Source organism: Neoarius graeffei, chromosome 13 (assembly GCF_027579695.1).
Source record: "Neoarius graeffei isolate fNeoGra1 chromosome 13, fNeoGra1.pri, whole genome shotgun sequence".
Classification (NCBI taxonomy): Eukaryota; Metazoa; Chordata; class Actinopteri; order Siluriformes; family Ariidae; genus Neoarius; species Neoarius graeffei.
The window spans coordinates 77,996,454-78,016,461 of NC_083581.1; the positions used below are offsets into that span (position 1 = coordinate 77,996,454).

At 41.0% G+C, this 20,008-nt stretch overlaps 1 protein-coding gene across 5 annotated transcripts in view; it reads left to right on the forward strand.

The window, feature by feature from the left end:
* The window catches only part of fbxo25 (F-box protein 25), a 111,020-nt gene that overhangs the window by 59,475 nt on the left and 31,537 nt on the right, over positions 1-20,008 (forward strand). The window contains exons 1-3 of one of the 5 annotated variants that reach the window (XM_060938572.1): positions 8,023-8,508; positions 8,774-8,889; positions 17,831-17,934. In XM_060938572.1, the coding sequence (XP_060794555.1) occupies positions 8,284-8,508; positions 8,774-8,889; positions 17,831-17,934 (445 nt within the window). In that variant the 5' untranslated portion in view covers positions 8,023-8,283. The other 4 variants (XM_060938571.1, XM_060938574.1, XM_060938573.1 and 1 more) reach the window with 4 other exon arrangements.

Genomic DNA, 20,008 nt, shown 5'->3' on the forward strand with positions numbered 1-20,008 from the left:
CTTTACACTAGGTCTTAAATATTTGTGTTAAATTCTACCCTTTTTTAAGTTCATTATGGAAATCACCAGTGATTTGGTGGGAAGGTAGCTGCCATCAGAGTCAGTTATGCAATTTAAGTTCATTTAATATTTTGAGACAATTAAAAGAATGATTAACATTCACATTACTAACGAATAAATAAATTCATAAATTAGTTAATAAATAATTAGGAACATAAAGCCTAGTAAATATATTTAAGGTATAAATATAGCAGAGCTAATGTTCTTGGCCACTGTGAGGAAGGGTTTTTTTTGCGCCCTATGGATGCATGCTCGTTGGAGCGTACCTGTAATGTAAGGTTACCTGTTGTTTTAAGTTTATGAAGAGTTGGATTGTGAAGACTTGTCGAGCCTGAAGTTTCCTTTTACTCCCCTTGAATTAACGCGGCCAATGAGTTCTCACGGCGTTTTGACGGCACGTTGAAACCATGGCTGTGCAATAAAAGCCCGTAACTCCAAGAACGCCTTGTGCTCATGTTTTCAACTGGAGGGGAGCTATACCTGGATTAAATCACCTTTTTTATTGGATTACTGTCTGTGTTCTGCTTGTGGATTCTTATCTCACCACACCTCCAGCACCCCTAACAGTTACAATTTTAAAACAAAGTTTTTGGCCTACATAGAAGAAATTGCTCCACTCAGGGAAATGTGTGTAAAACATGATTCGGCCTCTGTATGACAGGTGATATCCTCCATCTTATCTATGAAAGAAACCAAGCTCTGAAATGATAGAACAAAATCAAGTGACTGGTACGAAAATTATGTGTTGCTCAGAAACTCTGTGCAGGTAAAAAAGTTGAAGGCAAAGTCTGAGTTCCACATAAATAAGGTGGAGGAGAATAAAAACAATCCTAAACAACTTTGGAAAATCTTAAAAAGCCTTGGCATTTCAAACAAGAGTAAATCAAACTCTGAGAACATAGGACTGAAAATTGATAACATCTGTTTTGACAACGCCAAGGTTTCTGAAAAATTCAATAACTATTTTTCTACCATTGCCTCATCATTGCAAAGTAAATTACCATCAGGCAAAAATAAATATGAGTTTAGTCACTTGTACAAGTACTGTGATAAGGTTCATCAGTATGGCATTCAGTTCTCATTCAACCCAGTCTCAGAGGAATGTGTTCGAAAGACTCTTCTAAATTCAAATAAGGCTACCGGTTTGGACCAAATCCCTGCACGTTTTCTTAAAGATGGCATCGAGTTCATAACTAATTCACTAACTCATATTCTAAATTTATCCCTGACCTCCTGTAAAATCCCTTCTGACCTTAAATCTGCTAAAATAACACCTATTTATAAAAAGCAGAGTAAAACTGAAGCTGGTAACTATCGTCCTGTTTCGATTCTCAGCATTGTTAGTAAAGTGGTTGAGAAAGCTGTATATGAGCAACTTAATCAGTATCTCACAGACCATAAGCTCTTATATGAGCACCAGTCAGGTTTCCGGTCCTTTCACTCCACAGAGACCTGCTTAGCTCACTTAATGGATTATATTAAGTCAGAGCAAGATAAAGACAATTTCACAGGTATGGTACTTTTAGAGCTACAAAAAGCCTTTGACACTGTGGAGCATAGTATTCTACTCAAAAAGCTGAAAGCCATTGGGCTTCAGAAACCTGCTGTAGACTGGTTTAGTGCCTACTTAGCAAAATAGGCAGCAGTGTGTGGAAGTTGGTGGCATCACCTCCTCACCTGCAGACGTGGTCTGTGGTGTTCCCCAAGGTTCCATATTAGGACCTTTACTATTCTTGATTTATGTAAATGACATGCCTGCAGGGGCGGCACGGTGGTGTAGTGGTTAGCGCTGTCGCCTCACAGCAAGAAGGTCCGGGTTCGAGCCCCGTGGCCGGCGAGGGCCTTTCTGTGTGGAGTTTGCATGTTCTCCCCGTGTCCGCGTGGGTTTCCTCCGGGTGCTCCGGTTTCCCCCACAGTCCAAAGACATGCAGGTTAGGTTAACTGGTGACTCTAAATTGACCGTAGGTGTGAATGTGAGTGTGAATGGTTGTCTGTGTCTATGTGTCAGCCCTGTGATGACCTGGCGACTTGTCCAGGGTGTACCCCGCCTTTCGCCCGTAGTCAGCTGGGATAGGCTCCAGCTTGCCTGCGACCCTGTAGAAGGATAAAGCGGCTAGAGATAATGAGATGAGATGAGACATGCCTGCAGCAGTAAAGTGTAAACTTCTGCTGTATGCAGATGATTCTGCGCTCCTGATAGCTGGCAAATATACTGCTGATATACAGCAGTGTTTATCATTGGAACTTGAATCAGTCCAAGAGTGGCTAATTGAAAACAAGCTATCTCTGCATCTTGGCAAGACTGAATCAATCCTCTTTGGCTCTAAACATAGACTCAATGGTAGCGAGTCATTAGTCATCTGTGATGGTCACAAAATTACCAGTAAATCCTGTGTTAAGTACTTGGGCGTTGAACTTGACCAATCACTGAGTGGGAGCCAAATAGCTGACAATGTTATAAAGAAATCCAATGCCAAGCTGAAGTTTCTATATAGACAGGCCAGAAATTTTGATATGGAAACCAAGAAACTTATGACATCAGCTCTGATTCAATATCATTTTGATTATGCCAGGACCTCTTGATACTCTGGCCTTACCAAGATTCAAAAGAATCGTCTCCAAACTACTCAGAATAAAGTTAATCGTTTTCTTCTGAGTGCTTCCCCTAGAACTCATATAGGGTATGCTGAGTTCAGGCAGGTCAATTGGTTACCGGTGGATCTCCGTGTAAAACAACTGAAACTTAACACTGTCCATAACATTGTATATGGTAAAGCTCCTCAGTATCTAACATCCCTCACCCACAGTCAACATCCTTCACATACCTCCAGCCCCCCTCAGAAAGAGAGACACCCAATATTGGTATTGCACCAGTACCAGGTTAAGTGGGCCCTGCTCAACATCAATGGCAGGAAGGCGACTGGTCCGGACAGGGTCCCAGGACATGCTCTAAAAGCATGTGCACACCAACTGGTGGCTGTTTTCATTGACTTATTCAACAAGTCACTGAAGGAGGCCATAGTCCCCTCCTGCTTTAAAGCTGCAACCATCATCCCCATCCCAAAGTGCTCAGCAGTCACATGCTTGAATGATTATCAGCTTGTTGCACTAACACCGATAATCATGAAATGCTTCGAAAGACTGGTGATGAACTACATCAAAGCCTCCGTCCCTGCTGACCTGGACCAGTACCAGTTTGCTTACAAAACCAACAGGTGCACTGAGGATACCATCTCCCTCATGCTCCATACTGTACTGACTCACCTGGAGAACCCTGACACCTATGTGAGGATACTATTCGTTGACTTCAGCTCGGCCTTCAACACTGTCAATCCGAGCAAGCTGGTCAACAAGCTGCTGTCTCTGAGCCTGGACCACCACCTCTGTAGCTGGATTAAGGACTTCTTCTGCAACAGACCATAGTATGTGAGACTTGGAGACCTCATCTCATCCAACACCATCTTAAACACTAGCACCCCCCAAGGCTGTGTTCTTAGTCCACTCCTTTACTCACTCTTCACACAGGACTGTTCTCCCATTCATAACTCAAACCAAATATACAAGTTTGCAGATGACACAGCTGTGGTGGGATTGATAATCAACAGCGATGAGGCAGCCTACAGAGAGGAAGTTCAGGCCCTCACATCTTGGTGTCAGAACAATGACTTGCTCCTCAACACCAACAAAACAAAGGAGCTTGTCATTGACTTCAGAAAACGACTGGATAAAACAAATGCCAGACTGGTGATCTCTGGAGAGGAGGTGGAACAGGTGGGGAGCTTCAAGTGCCTTGGTGTTCACCTCTCAGAGGACCTGACATGGGGAGGGAACACCAGAGAGGTGGTGAAGAAGGCCCAGCAGAGACTCTTCTTCCTGCGATCCCTAAGGAAAACTGGGCTCTCACAGAAGCTCCTTACCAACTTCTACCAGTGCACCATACAAAGTGTTCTGAGCTATGGATGCATAGTGTGGTTCTCCAGCTGCACCTCAAAGGAGAGGAAAGATCTGCAGCGGATCATCAGGACTGCATCAAAAATTATTGGTACCCCTCTCCAATCCCTGGAACAGATCTACCAGGCTGTCAGGCTGAGAAACAGAGCCACAAAGATTAGGACTGACTGCACTCACCCTGGACAATGTCTTTTTGACACCCTTCCCTCTGGCAGGCTTAGGGTCATAAAGCAAGACACCAAAATAGCTTCTTCCCCAGGGCTGTAAAAGCTCTGCTGGAGGCCTGATCCGGACTTGGACTCTCACTCTGCACCTTACTGTGTTTGGCTACATTGAATAATCACATACTGCAATTTATACTGCTGCTTATATGCCATTTAAAAGGTTATGTGTGATATATATATATATATATATATATATATATATATATATATATATATATATATATATATATATATATAATTTATATTGATATGCTGCCATGATCTGAGCCCTCAAACAGTGTTTCATTGTATAGTAATGTGCAATGACAATAAATAATCTATCTATAAAGAATCTATCTATCTTGGCGGCACGGTGGTGTAGTGGTTAGCGCTGTCGCCTCACAGCAAGAGGGTCCTGGGTTCGAGCCCCGGGGCCGGTGAGGGCCTTTCTGTGCGGAGTTTGCATGTTCTCCCCGTGTCCGCGTGGGTTTCCTCTGGGTGCTCCGGTTTCCCCCACAGTCCAAAGACATGCAGGTTAGGTTAACTGGTGACTCTAAATTGACCATAGGTGTGAATGTGAGTGTGAATGTTTGTCTGTGTCTATGTGTCAGCCCTGTGATGACCTGGCGACTTGTCCAGGGTGAACCCCGCCTTTCGCCCGTAGTCAGCTGGGATAGGCTCCAGCTTGCCTGCGACCCTGTAGAAGGATAAAGCGGCTAGAGATAATGAGATGAGATCTATCTATCTTCCTTTAGTATTTGTAATTCTGGCCACAACACCCGGTCTGGACCCCTGTCTCTGTTTGTTCCCCCAGTAAAGTCTTTCGGGCATTCCTCACTTAAGTACACTGGTACCATTGCCTGGAATGAGTTACTTAGTCACATTCAGTCTATCGAATCTAAAGGTGTTTTCAAAAATAGGGTTAAAAGTTGTTTTATTTGATCAACTTTATCAACAGTCACAGGATCCTTTTATTATGTCTTAGTCTTATTTGGGTTTTTTTATCTACTGTATTAATTTGTTGGGGGGTTTTTGGTCCATTTTGTGCTTATATTTATTGCGCAACTTTGTTAAAATCTATTATCATTATTATTTTATTTGTATTATTATTTTCATAACTATTATTGTTATTAATAATAATAATAATGTTCATTATTATTATTTCATTATTTTATTATTGTTACTATTATTATTATTATAGTATATTATTATTTACATAATATCATTATGTATTTACTATTTACCCCTATTTTTGCCATTTGATTCTTGCCGGACCACAATAGAAATAAGTGTTATACACTTTCTTGTGTTATCAGTGTATCTTACTGTACACTATATCTATGTATTTTGTGCATTATTTTACTAAATAAAATCAAGCAATTCAAGATTCAAGATTCAAGATGTTTATTTGTCATATACACAATAACAGACACAGCGGTTTATTATTGGGTAATGAAATTCTTATTTTGCAACTCCCCGACCAAATTATGTGTACCAATATAAAAAGAAATATATATATATAAAATACAAAATATAAAATATAAAGTGCATATGGAATGCAAAATATAAAAGTAGAATGAAAAAACGAAGATAACATTTAAAAAAAAAGGCAAACAAACAATGTGCAAACATAAAGGTAGATATACTGTGCAATGTCTTGTGCAAAATTGCTAATATACAATAGAGGTAGATGGTGATTATAATCCGTGGTTCAAAAGCCTGATGGCCTGGGGGTAAAAACTGTTTGTCAGGCTACTAGTCCTTGCTTTCACACTCCTGTAGCGTCTGCCAGATGGTAGGAGTGTGAATAGTCTGTGTTGTGGGTGTGTTGGGTCCCTGATGATGCTCTGTGCCCTTTTTGTGACCCGGGTGTTGTAAATGTCCTGTAGTGGGGGGAGGACAGCTCTACAGATGAACTGTGCCATTTTAATGACACGCTGGAGAGCCTTTCTGTCCTGAGTTGTGCAGTTCCCGTACCACACAGTTATGGAATTTGTCAGGACACTCTTTACTGTGCACCTGTAGAAGTTGCTGAGGAGTTTTGTGGACAGTCCAAATTTCCTCAGCTTCCTCAGGAAGAAGAGTCTCTGTTGAGCCTTCTTGATGGTCTGCTGTGTGTTGTGTGTCCAGGTGAGATCCTCACTGATGTGAGTTCCGAGGAATTTAAATGTTTTCACCCTCTCCACCTGTGTCCCGTTGATGTGCAGCGAGGCGTGCTGGTCTCTCCTCCTCTTCCTCGGGTCAATAATCATCTCCTTGGTCTTCTCAGCATTCAAGGAGAGGTTATTTTCCTGGCACCAAGAGACCAGCTGAGCCACCTCCTCCCTGTAGGCTCTCTCATCTCCGCCGGTGATCAGCCCAATAACAGTGGTGTCGTCAGCGAACTTGATGATGGAAGTGTTACTCTGGGAGGGGGTGCAGTCGTAGGTGAAGAGGGTGTACAGGAGTGAACTGAGCACACGGCCTTGGGGGGGGGGTCCCCTGTGCTCACTGTCTTGGTGCTGGATGTTCTGGTACCGACTCTGACAGCCTGGGGTCTGTTTGTGAGAAAGTCCAGGACCCAGCAGCAGAGGGAGGATGTCAGTCCAAGGGTGGAGAGCTTCTCAGTCAGTCTGCTGGGGATGAGGGTGTTGAAGGTTGAACTGTAGTCCACAAATAGCATTCGAACATAGGTGTCCCTGTGTTCCAGGTATGACGAGGCTGTGTGGATGGCTGCATTGACGTCATCATCAGTTGAACGGTTCTGACGATATGCAAATTGAAGGGGGTCTATTGTGTCTGGGATGTCCTTTTTGATGTATGACATGACTATCCTCTCAAAACACTTCATTACAACTGAAGTGAGTGCAATTGGGCGATAGTCATTCAGGCATGTTATATTGTTTTTCTTTGGGAGGGGCACTATGGTGGTGGTCTTGAAGCATGTGGGCACAGAAGACATGGAGAGGGACAGGTTGAAAATGTCTGTGAAGACCTCTGCTAACTGTGTGGAGCAGGCCCTCAAAGCACGGCCGGGGATGTTGTCAGGGCCGGCTGCCTTTCGGGGGTTAGTCCTCCTGAAGACCTTGCTCACCTCGGTTATGGTCACAGTAGGTGAAGAGCTCTGTGCTGCCTCTGTTGGTAGAATCCCTCTGTGTTGGTTGGTGTTGAGGGTGTCGAAGCGAGCATAGAACTCGTTCAGCTCATCTGGTGATGTGTTGTGGTTGGCTGTGACCCTGTTGTTCTTCTACTGGAAATTGGTGATGTGTTGCAGGCCCTGCCACATGCATCTGGAGTCTGAGGTGTTGTAATATCCTATCAACACACTATCATGTCTTCATGGAGCTCGCTTTGTGCACAGCAGCAGTGCGTTGCTGAAACACGTCCTTCCCCAGTGAAGGGAAATTGTAACACTACAGCATACAAAGACATGTTAGACAACCAGGTGGTTTTAACTTTGTGACAACAGTTAGAGGTATACAGTATATCTTATGTGGGGGCAGCCATGGCCTGAAGGTTAGGGAAGCAGCCTTGGGGTCAGCCAAAGGGTTGCTGGTTCAGTTCCCAGGACCAGCAGGAAAAATGTGAGAGGAGTTGAGTGAATGAACAGCACTTTGAAGTGCCCTTGAGCAAGGTGCCTAACTGCTCCCTGGGTGCTGTAGTGTAGCTGAGTGTACATGTGACGACTAAAGGCTTCTTCTTATGTGAGGTTCAGGTGTCCAGAAACTTTTGGACATATAGTGCGAGTGTCTGTGAGTTTTTGCTCTTGGATAATCATCATCCTGTGCTGCCACTGAACACGTGAACATGATGAACATGTGAAGGATTTACTCCAAAAATCCAGCAGCACACTCATTATAGTCATTGACTCTAACTGCCCACTTTCCTATGTTTTCTCATAATAGCTGGCTGGATGAAGCTGTCCATCATTTTTCTCCACTGAATAGCACACATTCACGTTTCTTCTGGTTCTTTTCATCCTCCTTCCCTCACCAAAAAGAAAAGAAAAAAAAACCCACTGGCAACATGTGCGGTTCTTAGTCACGTGTAGTGCAGCCGCCTGAACAAAACACAGAGGCTCACACTGAAAATGAGTGACATGTTCGGGAGCCAATCAGAGCAAAGAATTCCGGGTAGCAACAAAAACAAACACAAGCGCGTCGACCAATCAGAAATCGCGGAGAGGGGTTCCACATTCCGCTGTACAGCCTGTTTACTTCCGTCAATATTAGGGGAAGAGAGAAGAAATTTCGTCCAGCAACAAAGAAAGAGGAATCGCGGTGAGGAGAGTTTCATCATTCGGATGGTGTTAAAGGTGAAATGTAATGTGTGTGTCCTGATAACGCGGTGTCAGTCGGCTGTGTTCGAGCTTTACCTGCAGAAAGAGCTCTTTTTAACTGGCTCAGATGATGATGATGATGATGATGGCATCTGTATGTAGACAAAGCATAAATCAGCTGTGTTACATCAGCAGACAGCAACATGAACATGTACACAGCTTGGCAGATGGTTTTCTCCCCTTTTTGTTCTCTGTCGTTTCATCTCATTTATCCTGGTGTTATTTGTGTCTCATGATGAAGATGCCGTTCTTGGGCCAAGATTGGAGATCTCCTGGATGGAGTTGGATCAAAACCGAAGATGGATGGAAACCTTTCGAGTTTTTTGGGGCTCACAGTAAAGAATTTCAGCTGGAAGAGTAAGATCTATCTATCTATCTATCTATCTATCTATCTATCTATCTATCTATCTGTCTGTCTGTCTGTCTCTCTCTCTCTGCATCTGTCTCTCTCTCTGTGTCTCTCTATATCGCTGTCTCTCTCCGTCTGTCTATCTCTGTCTGTCTGTCTCTCTCTCTCTGCATCTGTCTATCTCTCTGTCTGTCTGTCTATCTCTCTGTCTGTCTCTCTGTCTGTGTCTCTCTGTCTGTCTGTCTGTCTGTCTGTCTCTCTCTCTCAGTCTGTCTATCTCTGTCTGTCTGTCTCTCTCTCTGCATCTGTCTCTCTCTCTCTGTGTCTCTCTGTATCACTGTCTCTCTCTCGGTCTGTCTATCTCTGTCTGTCTGTCTCTCTCTCTCTCTGCATCTGTCTATCTCTCTGTGTCTCTCTGTCTGTCTGTCTGTCTGTCTCTCTCTCTCTCTCTCTCTGTCTGTCTATCTCTGTCTGTCTGTCTGTCTGTCTCTCTCTCTGCATCTGTCTCTCTCTCTGTGTCTCTCTGTATCACTGTCTCTCTCTCGGTCTGTCTATCTCTCTGTGTCTCTCTGTCTGTCTCTCTCTCTGTGTCTGTCTGTCTGTCTCTCTCTCGGTCTGTCTATCTCTGTCTGTCTGTCTCTCTGCATCTGTCTCTCTCTCTCTGTGTCTCTCTGTATCGCTGTCTCTCTCTCCGTCTGTCTATCTCTGTCTGTCTGTCTCTCTGCATCTGTCTCTCTCTCTCTGTGTCTCTCTGTATCGCTGTCTCTCTCTCCGTCTGTCTATCTCTGTCTGTCTGTCTCTCTCTCTGCATCTGTCTATCTCTCTCTCAGTCTGTCTCTCTCAGTCTGTCTATCTCTGTCTGTCTATCTCTCTCTCTCTCTGCCTGTCTGTCGATCCTTTTTCCACCACCATAATAACGAGGAGGCTTCTCATAACTATGATTTAGCAATAATCTGATAATCAGATTGATTTAATATCTCATATTTATGATTTTCTCATAAATATCAGAATCAGAATGCCCTTTATTGTCACTGCATGCTCACATACAGCGAGACAGAGTATCTCATAATTATGATTTAAGTTCTCACATTAATGAGTTATAAGAATAATAATAGTGTCATAATTATGAGAATAATTATTTTCAGTTTCATAATGACTTAGTATCTCATAATAATCAACTTGGCTTAATAACATATTTATGACTATCTGATAAATAGGAGAGCGTTTCTTATTATGATTAAAGTTTTCACAATAATTAAGATTTTCAATCTCATAGTAATGACTTAGTATCTCATAATAATGACTGTCACATAAATATGGCTTCAATTCTCATTAAGTGACTTCCTGTCATAATAATGAGATATTCAGTCATAAAGTTGAGAATCTTCTAATTGTTTAAATAATATTGTCTGGCTTTTTTTCGTGGTCTATCAGATATATTCCATTCAGCGAGCATGATACTGAACGAGTCGAAGACGAGTAGCTGAATGGAATATATCTGATAGACCACGGAAAAAAGCCAGCCAGTATTATTATTATTATTATTATTATTATACATATTCCTTTCGGGTGTTCAATGCATCTTTCTCTTTCAAAATTCTCTCAAAATCTTCTGTGTTTAACGAAGCAAACCTGGCGGCCATGTTTGTTGACAGTGTGGAAGTTTTACGTCTCCGACATGTGATGTCATGTTGTCTTGACAACCATACAATACTGTAACCCATATTCAACGCTCATTCTCCATTGGGTAGAGTGATGTAATACATGTAGGATAAGCGATATGCTAACAATATTGCATGCTATTGAACCAAATGAATGAAACCTGCTAGAAGGGAATAGAATACATGTTTTTATTTCATCAAAAAAGTGTCCTGTATGTATAATAATATAATATGAAATACTAAATCTTAATTATGATAGAGTATTTCATAATCATGTGATACAAAGTCATAATTATGAGATACATTCTCAGTATTACAGTAGTACTTATGTAGTATCTCAGTAGTACTACATGACCTTTTTTTTTTTCAGGTGGCAGAATTAGGCCTCCATAACAAATTGAATTTTCATGGAAACATTTTTATGTTCACAAGTGTATAAAAACGGCAGAGAAGCCTTAATGAGGTCACTGTGTTTATATTATATTACTCTCAGAGGTAAAAAGTACTAAACTGTACCTTTCCTTGTAAATGTGTATCTCTTGTAACTTGTAATGAAGTGTGTATCTTTTACATAATAATAATAATGTAATAATCCTTTAAAAATGATTTAAAGTATATAATTAGACCTTGCAGACTAGAGATATCACAATTCTGCTTCTTTTCTTGCAATAATGATCCTAAAGCTGTGAGTATCACCTGATACTGATACCCATCTGATATTTCATTACTAAGCTTTAAAATGATTTAATGAACTGAAGCACTTGACTACTTAAATACTGTCCAAGTATAAACATAATAAAAATCAATCCGAACAGAAAATACAATCAATAAAGGTACTTCAAAATAAATCTCTAACAAAATTTTCTAAAAATAAAACGAAATACAGTAGTATATAGTAGCAGCACTTTACATTACTTTGAATATTTAAGCAGTTGTACAGGACATGGTCATGCACCAGTACACAAAAATTATACAGGGTAAATATTGCAATGTGACCTGAACAGGTTTATACAACTAAGCATTTCACTTGCACGTTTCCAAAACCTTTAAAAAAGAAGAAAGTCCTTCAGTGTGCAGTATTTCCACACAACTGACATTAAAGTGACTCCCACACATCTGCTTTGCTGAAAGGTCACTGATTGTTATTTGTAACATTAGCATTTGTTTTTATAGCATGTTAATTTATCCTACTGCAATAAATTAACATGCTATAAGAGATTCTCTGACAGGTTGTGCTGTACACCGATCAGCCGTAACATTAAACCCTCTGATACCCCTTTTCCACCAAATCAGTTCCAGGGCTGGTTCGGGGCCAGTGCTGGTGCTGGTTCACAACTCGTTCAACTTGCGAGCCAGCTGAGAACCAGTTTGCTTTTCCATAGCTTGTGGTGCTAAGCGGAGCCACGTCATTACGTCGCTGTATACGTCAGTTACGTCGCTACGTTTGCTTAAACATTGGCGCGAATATCGAAGCAAAAACAACGCGGAAGCAGCAGCAGCAACAACAACAAATAATAATGGATGACTTAGCGTTTGTACAGCTGCTGCTTCTCGCCGCTTAAAAATGGTGATCTTTCGCGGTCTTGTTATTGTTGTTGGTCTTAACAACTCCCCCCCCCCCCCCCCCCCCCCCCCCGACGTAAGTGGTTCTTTCCTCTGGCCCAGCAGAGAGTTGGTGCTAGCCTGGAACCGGTTTTTCTGGCCCCAGAGCCAGTTCTTTGTCAGTGGAAACAGAAAACCCGGTTCCAAACTAAGCACTGGCCCCGAACCAGCCCTGGAACTGCTTTGGTGGAAAAGGGGCATGAGAGGTGAAGAAGTGAATAATGTTGATTACAGTGGCACCTGTCGAGGGGTGGGATATATTAAGCAGCAAGAAAGAGAACAGTCAGTCTGACACCTTTCTGTTTTAGCCAGAATTAACTTTTTCAGCAGTTTGTGCTATAGTAGCTCTTCTTTTCTTCTGGATTGGGCCATATGGGCTAGCCTTCATGCCCCATGTGAATCAATGAGCCTTTGACACCCATGACCCTGTCACCGGTTCACCGGTTGTCCTTTGGATCCTTGGACCACTTTTGTTCAGTACTAACCACTGCATACTGGGAACACCTCACACGATGTGCCATTTTGGAGATGTTCAGACCCAGCCATCTCACCATCACAATTTGTCAAAGTCACTCAAATCCTTACACTCGCCCATTTTTCTTGCTTCCAACACATCAACTTCAAGAACTGACTGTTCTCTATCTTGCTGCTTAATATATCCCACCCCTCGACGGGTGCCACTATAATGAGATATTTAACAGTTATTCCACGAAATCGAGTCGTACATCAGCTGATAGTTGTCTATAATCCGTGTACGACGGGATTGAGTGGAATAACTGTTTTATTCTATCCACATTCACTTGATTTTGAGAAACAGCATTTTTATTTAAATTTTTTGCAAATTCGATAAATAAAAACTTTATACAAAATGTCCGACAAAATAATTTCCACTTAGAATGTAAACAAACCGGTGAAATGACAGGAGCAGTTTGTGAAAAATATAATAATAATAATTATTATTATTCAAAAATATATTTAAAAAAGATACGTTCTTACCATCAAATACTTTTCTTCCATATTTTGTTGCTTTTTTTTGGGGGGGGGTTGTTTTCGAGTAGAGTTTTTATTTCGTCCTCAGTTGGTTCAGCAACACATTCTGCCATTTTGTTTTTCTCTATTCACGGTATATGAGCTGATATCCTAGTAGTAGAGTAGCCAATCAGAGCATGTGATTGCTCATATCCAGTGAATGTGGAGAGAATAATCAGTGTTATTCACTTCACCTGTCAGTGGTTTTAATATTATGGCTGATCAGTGTGTGTGTGTGTGTGTGTGTGTGTGTGTGTTACAGCCTCAGACTTAATTTGCATTATATTCTGTAATATCTGATCCACTTATTTTTGTTGGTCTTGCTGTATTTCTGTTCAGGACCACTCTTGTGTCTTTAATGAGGTTTTAGAGTCGTGGTTGGTAAAAAAATCTACATACTGAAGATATGAAAAATGTACCTTTAAGAGGACCATGGCATTGACCAATGAAAGGTAGAGTGCTCTTTTTTTCTCAGAGAATACGCAGACACTTGTATTCAAAGCAACGTTTAATTAAAAGAGGATATGATCCAAGTATTCAACGTGGCTCTGCGGAAGTACTAGGACTTAAACTTATAATCTTTCAATCACCACTGATCTATTACAACCTCCAAGTTTGGGATCAACTCTTCAGTAAACGTTTTATTAACAGTGTAAAACAGAAGGGACTCGGCTCCATCTTACGATCGATTCAGCATCTGTATAAGTCAAATATAATATAACGGTGACAAAACAACCTTTATGTCCTTCTAAGCTCCAGACACTTTCCTACAGACATGAGTTAAACAACAGGAAGTGTGTATGAATGTGAGCACATATAAATGTGCTTTTGTGTTGAATCAGCCTGGACAGAGTTGAGGGTGAAGTAATAACCCGTAATTACAGCTCAGACATGGAGGTAAGGTTGCATTTGGCCTACGTGAACGAGTACGCACACAGAGGAAGTGAGGAGGTTTCTGACACGTGGACAGGCCTGTATTCAGCACACCCATGAGTTTTATTTTACCACGAACAACCTATACACACACACCCACATGTTTTTATGATACGTTTCATTTCGCTGCTCATTTTAATGGTTAATTAAGTGTTTAGTTTCAGCAGGACTATTATTATTATTATTATTATTATTATTATTATTATAATACCCACAGTCTGTGTGTGTGTGTGTGTGTGTGTGTGTGTGTGGTGGTGGGGTATACTGTTTTACCTCTGTCTGTCCGTCCATATCTCCATCCATCCGAAACACCCTTTTTCTCAGCAACCACAAATCATAGCCATTTAGTACTTGGTACCAAACTTCAGCTTGGGGTTCTATACCGTGTTTACCATTTTCAGGTCTGTCACACATCAACTTCCTGTTTACCAACTGAATGTATTTACGAAACATATACGGTGGATTTACAAAATTTTCGTAACACTTTTCTCAGCAAATACAAATCACACCTGCTTGATATTTGGTACCGAGCTTCAGCATGGGGTTCTACAACCCCGATTCCAAAAAAGTTGGGACAAAGTACAAATTGTAAATAAAAACGGAATGCAATGATGTGGAAGTTTCAAAATTCCATATTTTATTCAGAATAGAACATAGATGACATATCAAATGTTTAAACTGAGAAAATGCATCATTTAAAGAGAAAAATTAGGTGATTTTAAATTTCATGACAACAACACATCTCAAAAAAGTTGGGACAAGGCCATGTTCACCACTGTGAGACATCCCCTTTTCTCTTTACAACAGTCTGTAAACGTCTGGGGACTGAGGAGACAAGTTGCTCAAGTTTAGGGATAGGAATGTTAACCCATTCTTGTCTAATGTAGGATTCTAGTTGCTCAACTGTCTTAGGTCTTTTTTGTCGTACCTTCGGTTTTATGATGCGCCAAATGTTTTCTATGGGTGAAAGATCTGGACTGCAGGCTGGCCAGTTCAGTACCCGGACCCTTCTTCTACGCAGCCATGATGCTGTAATTGATGCAGTATGTGGTTTGGCATTGTCATGTTGGAAAATGCAAGGTCTTCCCTGAAAGAGACGTCGTCTGGATGGGAGCATATGTTGCTCTAGAACCTGGATATACCTTTCAGCATTGATGGTGTCTTTCCAGATGTGTAGGCTGCCCATGCCACACGCACTAATGCAACCCCATACCATCAGAGATGCAGGCTTCTGAACTGAGCGCTGATAACAACTCGGGTCGTCCTTCTCCTCTTTAGTCCGAATGACACGGCGTTCCTGATTTCCATAAAGAACTTCAAATTTTGATTCGTCTGACCACAGAACAGTTTTCCACTTTGCCACAGTCCATTTTAAATGAGCCTTGGCCCAGAGAAGACGTCTGCGCTTCTGGATCATGTTTAGATACGGCTTCTTCTTTGAACTATAGGGTTTTAGCTGGCAACAGCGGACGGCACGGTGAATTGTGTTCACAGATAATGTTCTCTGGAAATATTCCTGAGCCCATTTTGTGATTTCCAATACAGAAGCATGCCTGTATGTGATGCAGTGCCGTCTAAGGGCCCGAAGATCAGGGGCGCCCAGTATGGTTTTCTGGTCTTGACCCTTACGCACAGAGATTCTTCCAGATTCTCTGATTCTTTTGATGATATTATGTACTGTAGATGATGATATGTTCAAACTCTTTGCAATTTTACACCGTCGAACTCCTTTCTGATATTGCTCCACTATTTGTCGGCGCAGAATTAGGGGGATTGGTGATCCTCTTCCCATCTTTACTTCTGAGAGCCGCTGCCACTCCAAGATGCTCTTTTTATACCCAGTCATGTTAATGACCTATTGCCAATTGACCTAATGAGTTGCAATTTGGTCCTCCAGCTGTTCCTTTTTTGTACCTTTAACTTTTCCAGCCTCTTATTGCCCCTGTCCCAACTTTTTTGAGATGTGTTGCTGTCATGAAATTTCAAATGAGCCAATATTTGGCATGAAATTTCAAAATGTCTCACTTTCGACATTTGATAGGTTGTCTATGTTCTATTGTGAATACAATATCAGTTTTTGAGATTTGTAAATTATTGCATTCGGTGTTTATTTACAATTTGTACTTTGTCCCAACTTTTTTGGAATCGGGGTTGTATACCGTGTTTACCATTTTCAGGTCTGTCGCACATCGACTTCCTGTTTACCGACTGAATGTATTTACGAAACACATAGGGTGGATTTTGACGCTATTTCAAGAAGCAAAATGCTATTTCAAAATGTCAGTTTACCAGGATGCTGTTTGAAATCCCTGAGGAGAGACACTGCTCTTTACTTACTTGTTTCAGGGTTCATTATTTGTTGAAGTCAACATTCATAATAAGTGTCCTATTCCTTCGATTGCTTGCATTCTGATATAAGCGAGAGTGTGGGATACGTAAGTGAGCAGTAGCTCACAGTTGATCTTGTTTAGTCTTCCTTATTCACATTGGCAAGGAAAATCCTTCAATTGAAGAGATGATGAGGAAGAAATCTTGAGGAGATGGGTACATTACAGTATTATAAACTGGATTTTAGTAGTAAGTCTGTTCACAGGATGAGTAAGAGCAAATTGTGAATAAGAGTCCTGGGATGAGGATGGGATTTATGATCACAGTAGCAGCAGTTTTTAAGTACAAATCAGCAGAATCTATAGGAAATGCAAATTTTCATCCATTTATGCAACATGCTTTACAATAGACGTTGCAAGAAAGCAGCTCTGTAACCTCAAGGATACACTCACAAACATGGCATGAGGAAGGAAGTGAACTAAAGGGGTTCTGTGACTGTAATTTGACTATACAGTGCTCCCAGGGCCTGTGTACCTTCTTATGTCATTAAGAGACATAAAAAAAAACATTAATGATTATTTGATTAATCCAGGCAGGAGAAAGGAAAAGTCTTTTTTTTTAATGAGAAATGGCAGATGTGACATTAAAATAATCAAGCATGAAAATGTAAAGTTTGAAGCAGAGAATTATTCGTCCTCTTCTCACTGGATCTGTAATTGTTTCAGAGTCTGGTTTCCCAGCCTGAGCTAAAGCGAGCTAAGAGCAAGATTCATTGGCTGGGATTTGACCTAATGATTTACAGCCACGTGGGCTTCTGAAAACCTGATTCTTTTTCTGTTTAAACTTATTTTGTATGATTTTATTTTTTTTTTCAATATCTGTTAACATAAGCTAAAAGCCAATAAAAAGGGCTTTTTATTAACAAAATAAAGTTTGTTCACCCACTTGAGAACTCAACACCTTACTCATCAACTTCATGTCATGATCTGTATTATTCTTAGCTATTAAAGCAAGACGGCCTTTCGATTTCATAAAATCAGTGAAATTTAGTCCTCTCTGAGATGTGTTCATTATGATATATGTTTATTTCTGTAATATCTCACAAAATATCAGGCCATTCTGTGGCTGGGATAGAATAATATCAGTATACCCAAACATCTTAATTGTAAAATGCTAAATTCGATATAAGGCAAAGTGGGAATATCTAAACAGAATATGGTGTTTACACAAATTGTATCTAATTCCAAATACTGTCATATTCGGAATAATATCGGAATATTAGTGAGCATGTAAATTTGGTTTGCTGTACGTACTCAAAATCCTGTTTGTTTTAATTTTTCACATCCATTACACACTCTCTCTCTCTCTCTCTCTCTCTCTTTTATTTTAACTCCAGACCCGACAATGAAAACAAAGAGAACTTATACGCAGAAAATGTGTGTGAAGTAGCTGCCAAGAAAAGGAAAAAGGACTACGTCAACAACAACACAAAATCGCAGTGTAAGTTCCGTTCCATCTGTCAGTGTTATAGATCTAAACATCTCTGAGTATAAGGTTGTAAATATCCTGTTCTAGCATGAGTTGGGGTTACCATTTATGGCAAAGCCAGATAGCAGATGAGTGATGGCCGAGTGCCGGTGCACGCTCACCACTTTAATCTGGCTCACATACCACACAGCCACAACTCACCCTCCATATCTCGGTATCTCAAGAACTCCGGCACGGGATGGATCAGAACGTACAGCTGCACCACTTATAACCCTGCACACTGGATATAATTGGTCGCATTTGGACGGTTTGGGCTCGGATTCCATCTGCTGTGGAAACCTGACATTTAGCTGCGAACACAATACTTTGCCATTGCCACAATCTCACCATATATGGCCTGGAATCATCTGCTATCCCATCAGCGCGATTCCTGAAAGGCATGCAGACATACCGGCATTTTTTTAACTGCACTGTGTGATGCAGTTTAAGTAAATAGTTCAGTAGTTCTGCAGAAAAAAAAAAATTGTACGATTTTCAGAACAGTACAGAACAAATACTAGCTGTGACTATAGACAAAATCATTCTCTTTCTTAGCAGCCCCGATTTGTTTCTCTCAAAATTGTTAGAGTTACAGTAAATATTTAATTAAAAAAAAAAAACTTCACATCCGCCATACAAGGCCCTGGGTCTTAGTTGTTACTATGGAAACGATAACGTATTAGCTAATATAAACCTGGGATTCACCTCACACCTGGAATAACAGTCAGAGCGACTGTTTAGAAAATGAATCAACACCTTATGGCCAATCAGATTTCAGAATACACCCTTACTGTGGTATACACTGCCCTGCCAAAAAAATAAAAAATCTTGCACTGTAATATTTCATTCCTCCACCTTTTAGTTTTGATTACAGCACGCGTTCGCTGTGGCATTATTTCGATAAACTTATGCAACGTCACAACATTTATTTCAGTCCAGAGTTGTATTAATTTTTCCCCGAGATCTTGTGTTGATGATGGGAGAATCGAACCACTGCATAAAGTCTCCAGCATCCCAAAGGCTCTCCATGGGGTTAAGGTTGGGACTCTGTGGTGTGTGAAGATGATTCCTCATGCTCCCTGAACCACACTGTCACAATCTGAGCCCTAATTTTATTCCCGTGCCATCAGAGAAGAAAAACTCCATTGATGTGATGATAATCTGGTCATTCAGTACATTCAGGTCGTCAGCTGACTTCATTTTATCGCCCCATAACATTGCTGTGTCTCGACCTGACCAACTGAACCAACCCCAGATCATCACACTGCCTCCAGAGGCTTGTACAGTGGACACTGTGCATGATGGGGCGGAGCTTCATGAGCTTCCCTTCTTACCCTGACATGCCCATCATTCAGGAATTGGGTCAATCTGGACTCATCAGACCACATGACCTTTCTCCATCGCTCCAGAGTCCAATGTTTATGCTCCCGAGCAAACTGAAGCCTTTTTATCCTGATTAGTCTCACTAACAAGTGGGTTTCTTATGGACACACAGTGGTTTAGTCCCAATCCTGTGAGTTCTCGTCGCATTGTGAGTGTGGAAATTATCTTAATTTTACTATTAAACACAGCTGTGAGTTCTATTGACGATTTATTTTTTATGATTCGACTTTGCCGTGCCATTTCAGTGATCTCTGATCATGCTCAGTCAGGATCTTTTTCCAACCACATTTTTTTCCACAAAATTGACGGTTCATCACTCTCCTTCCAGGGTTTAATAAAGCATTGGACAGTTCTTAACCCAATTCCAGTCATTTCAGTAATCTCCTTAGTTGTTTTCCTTGCCTGATGCAGGCCAGTAATTTGACCTTCTGAGACACAGGAACAGCTTTTCTATAAGCACAGGATACGACTTCCTACATGTAGGCCTGTCATGATAACAAATTATTTTGGACGATATATTGTCTCAGAAATTATTGCGATAAACGATATTATTGTTGACGTCTTTTCAAGACAGTTTTATGCCACTAATAAAATAATAATGGTCATGCTAATACGCCCTTTCAAAGAACAGTACACTTTTTAATTAAGTCAGCTTATTCAATTC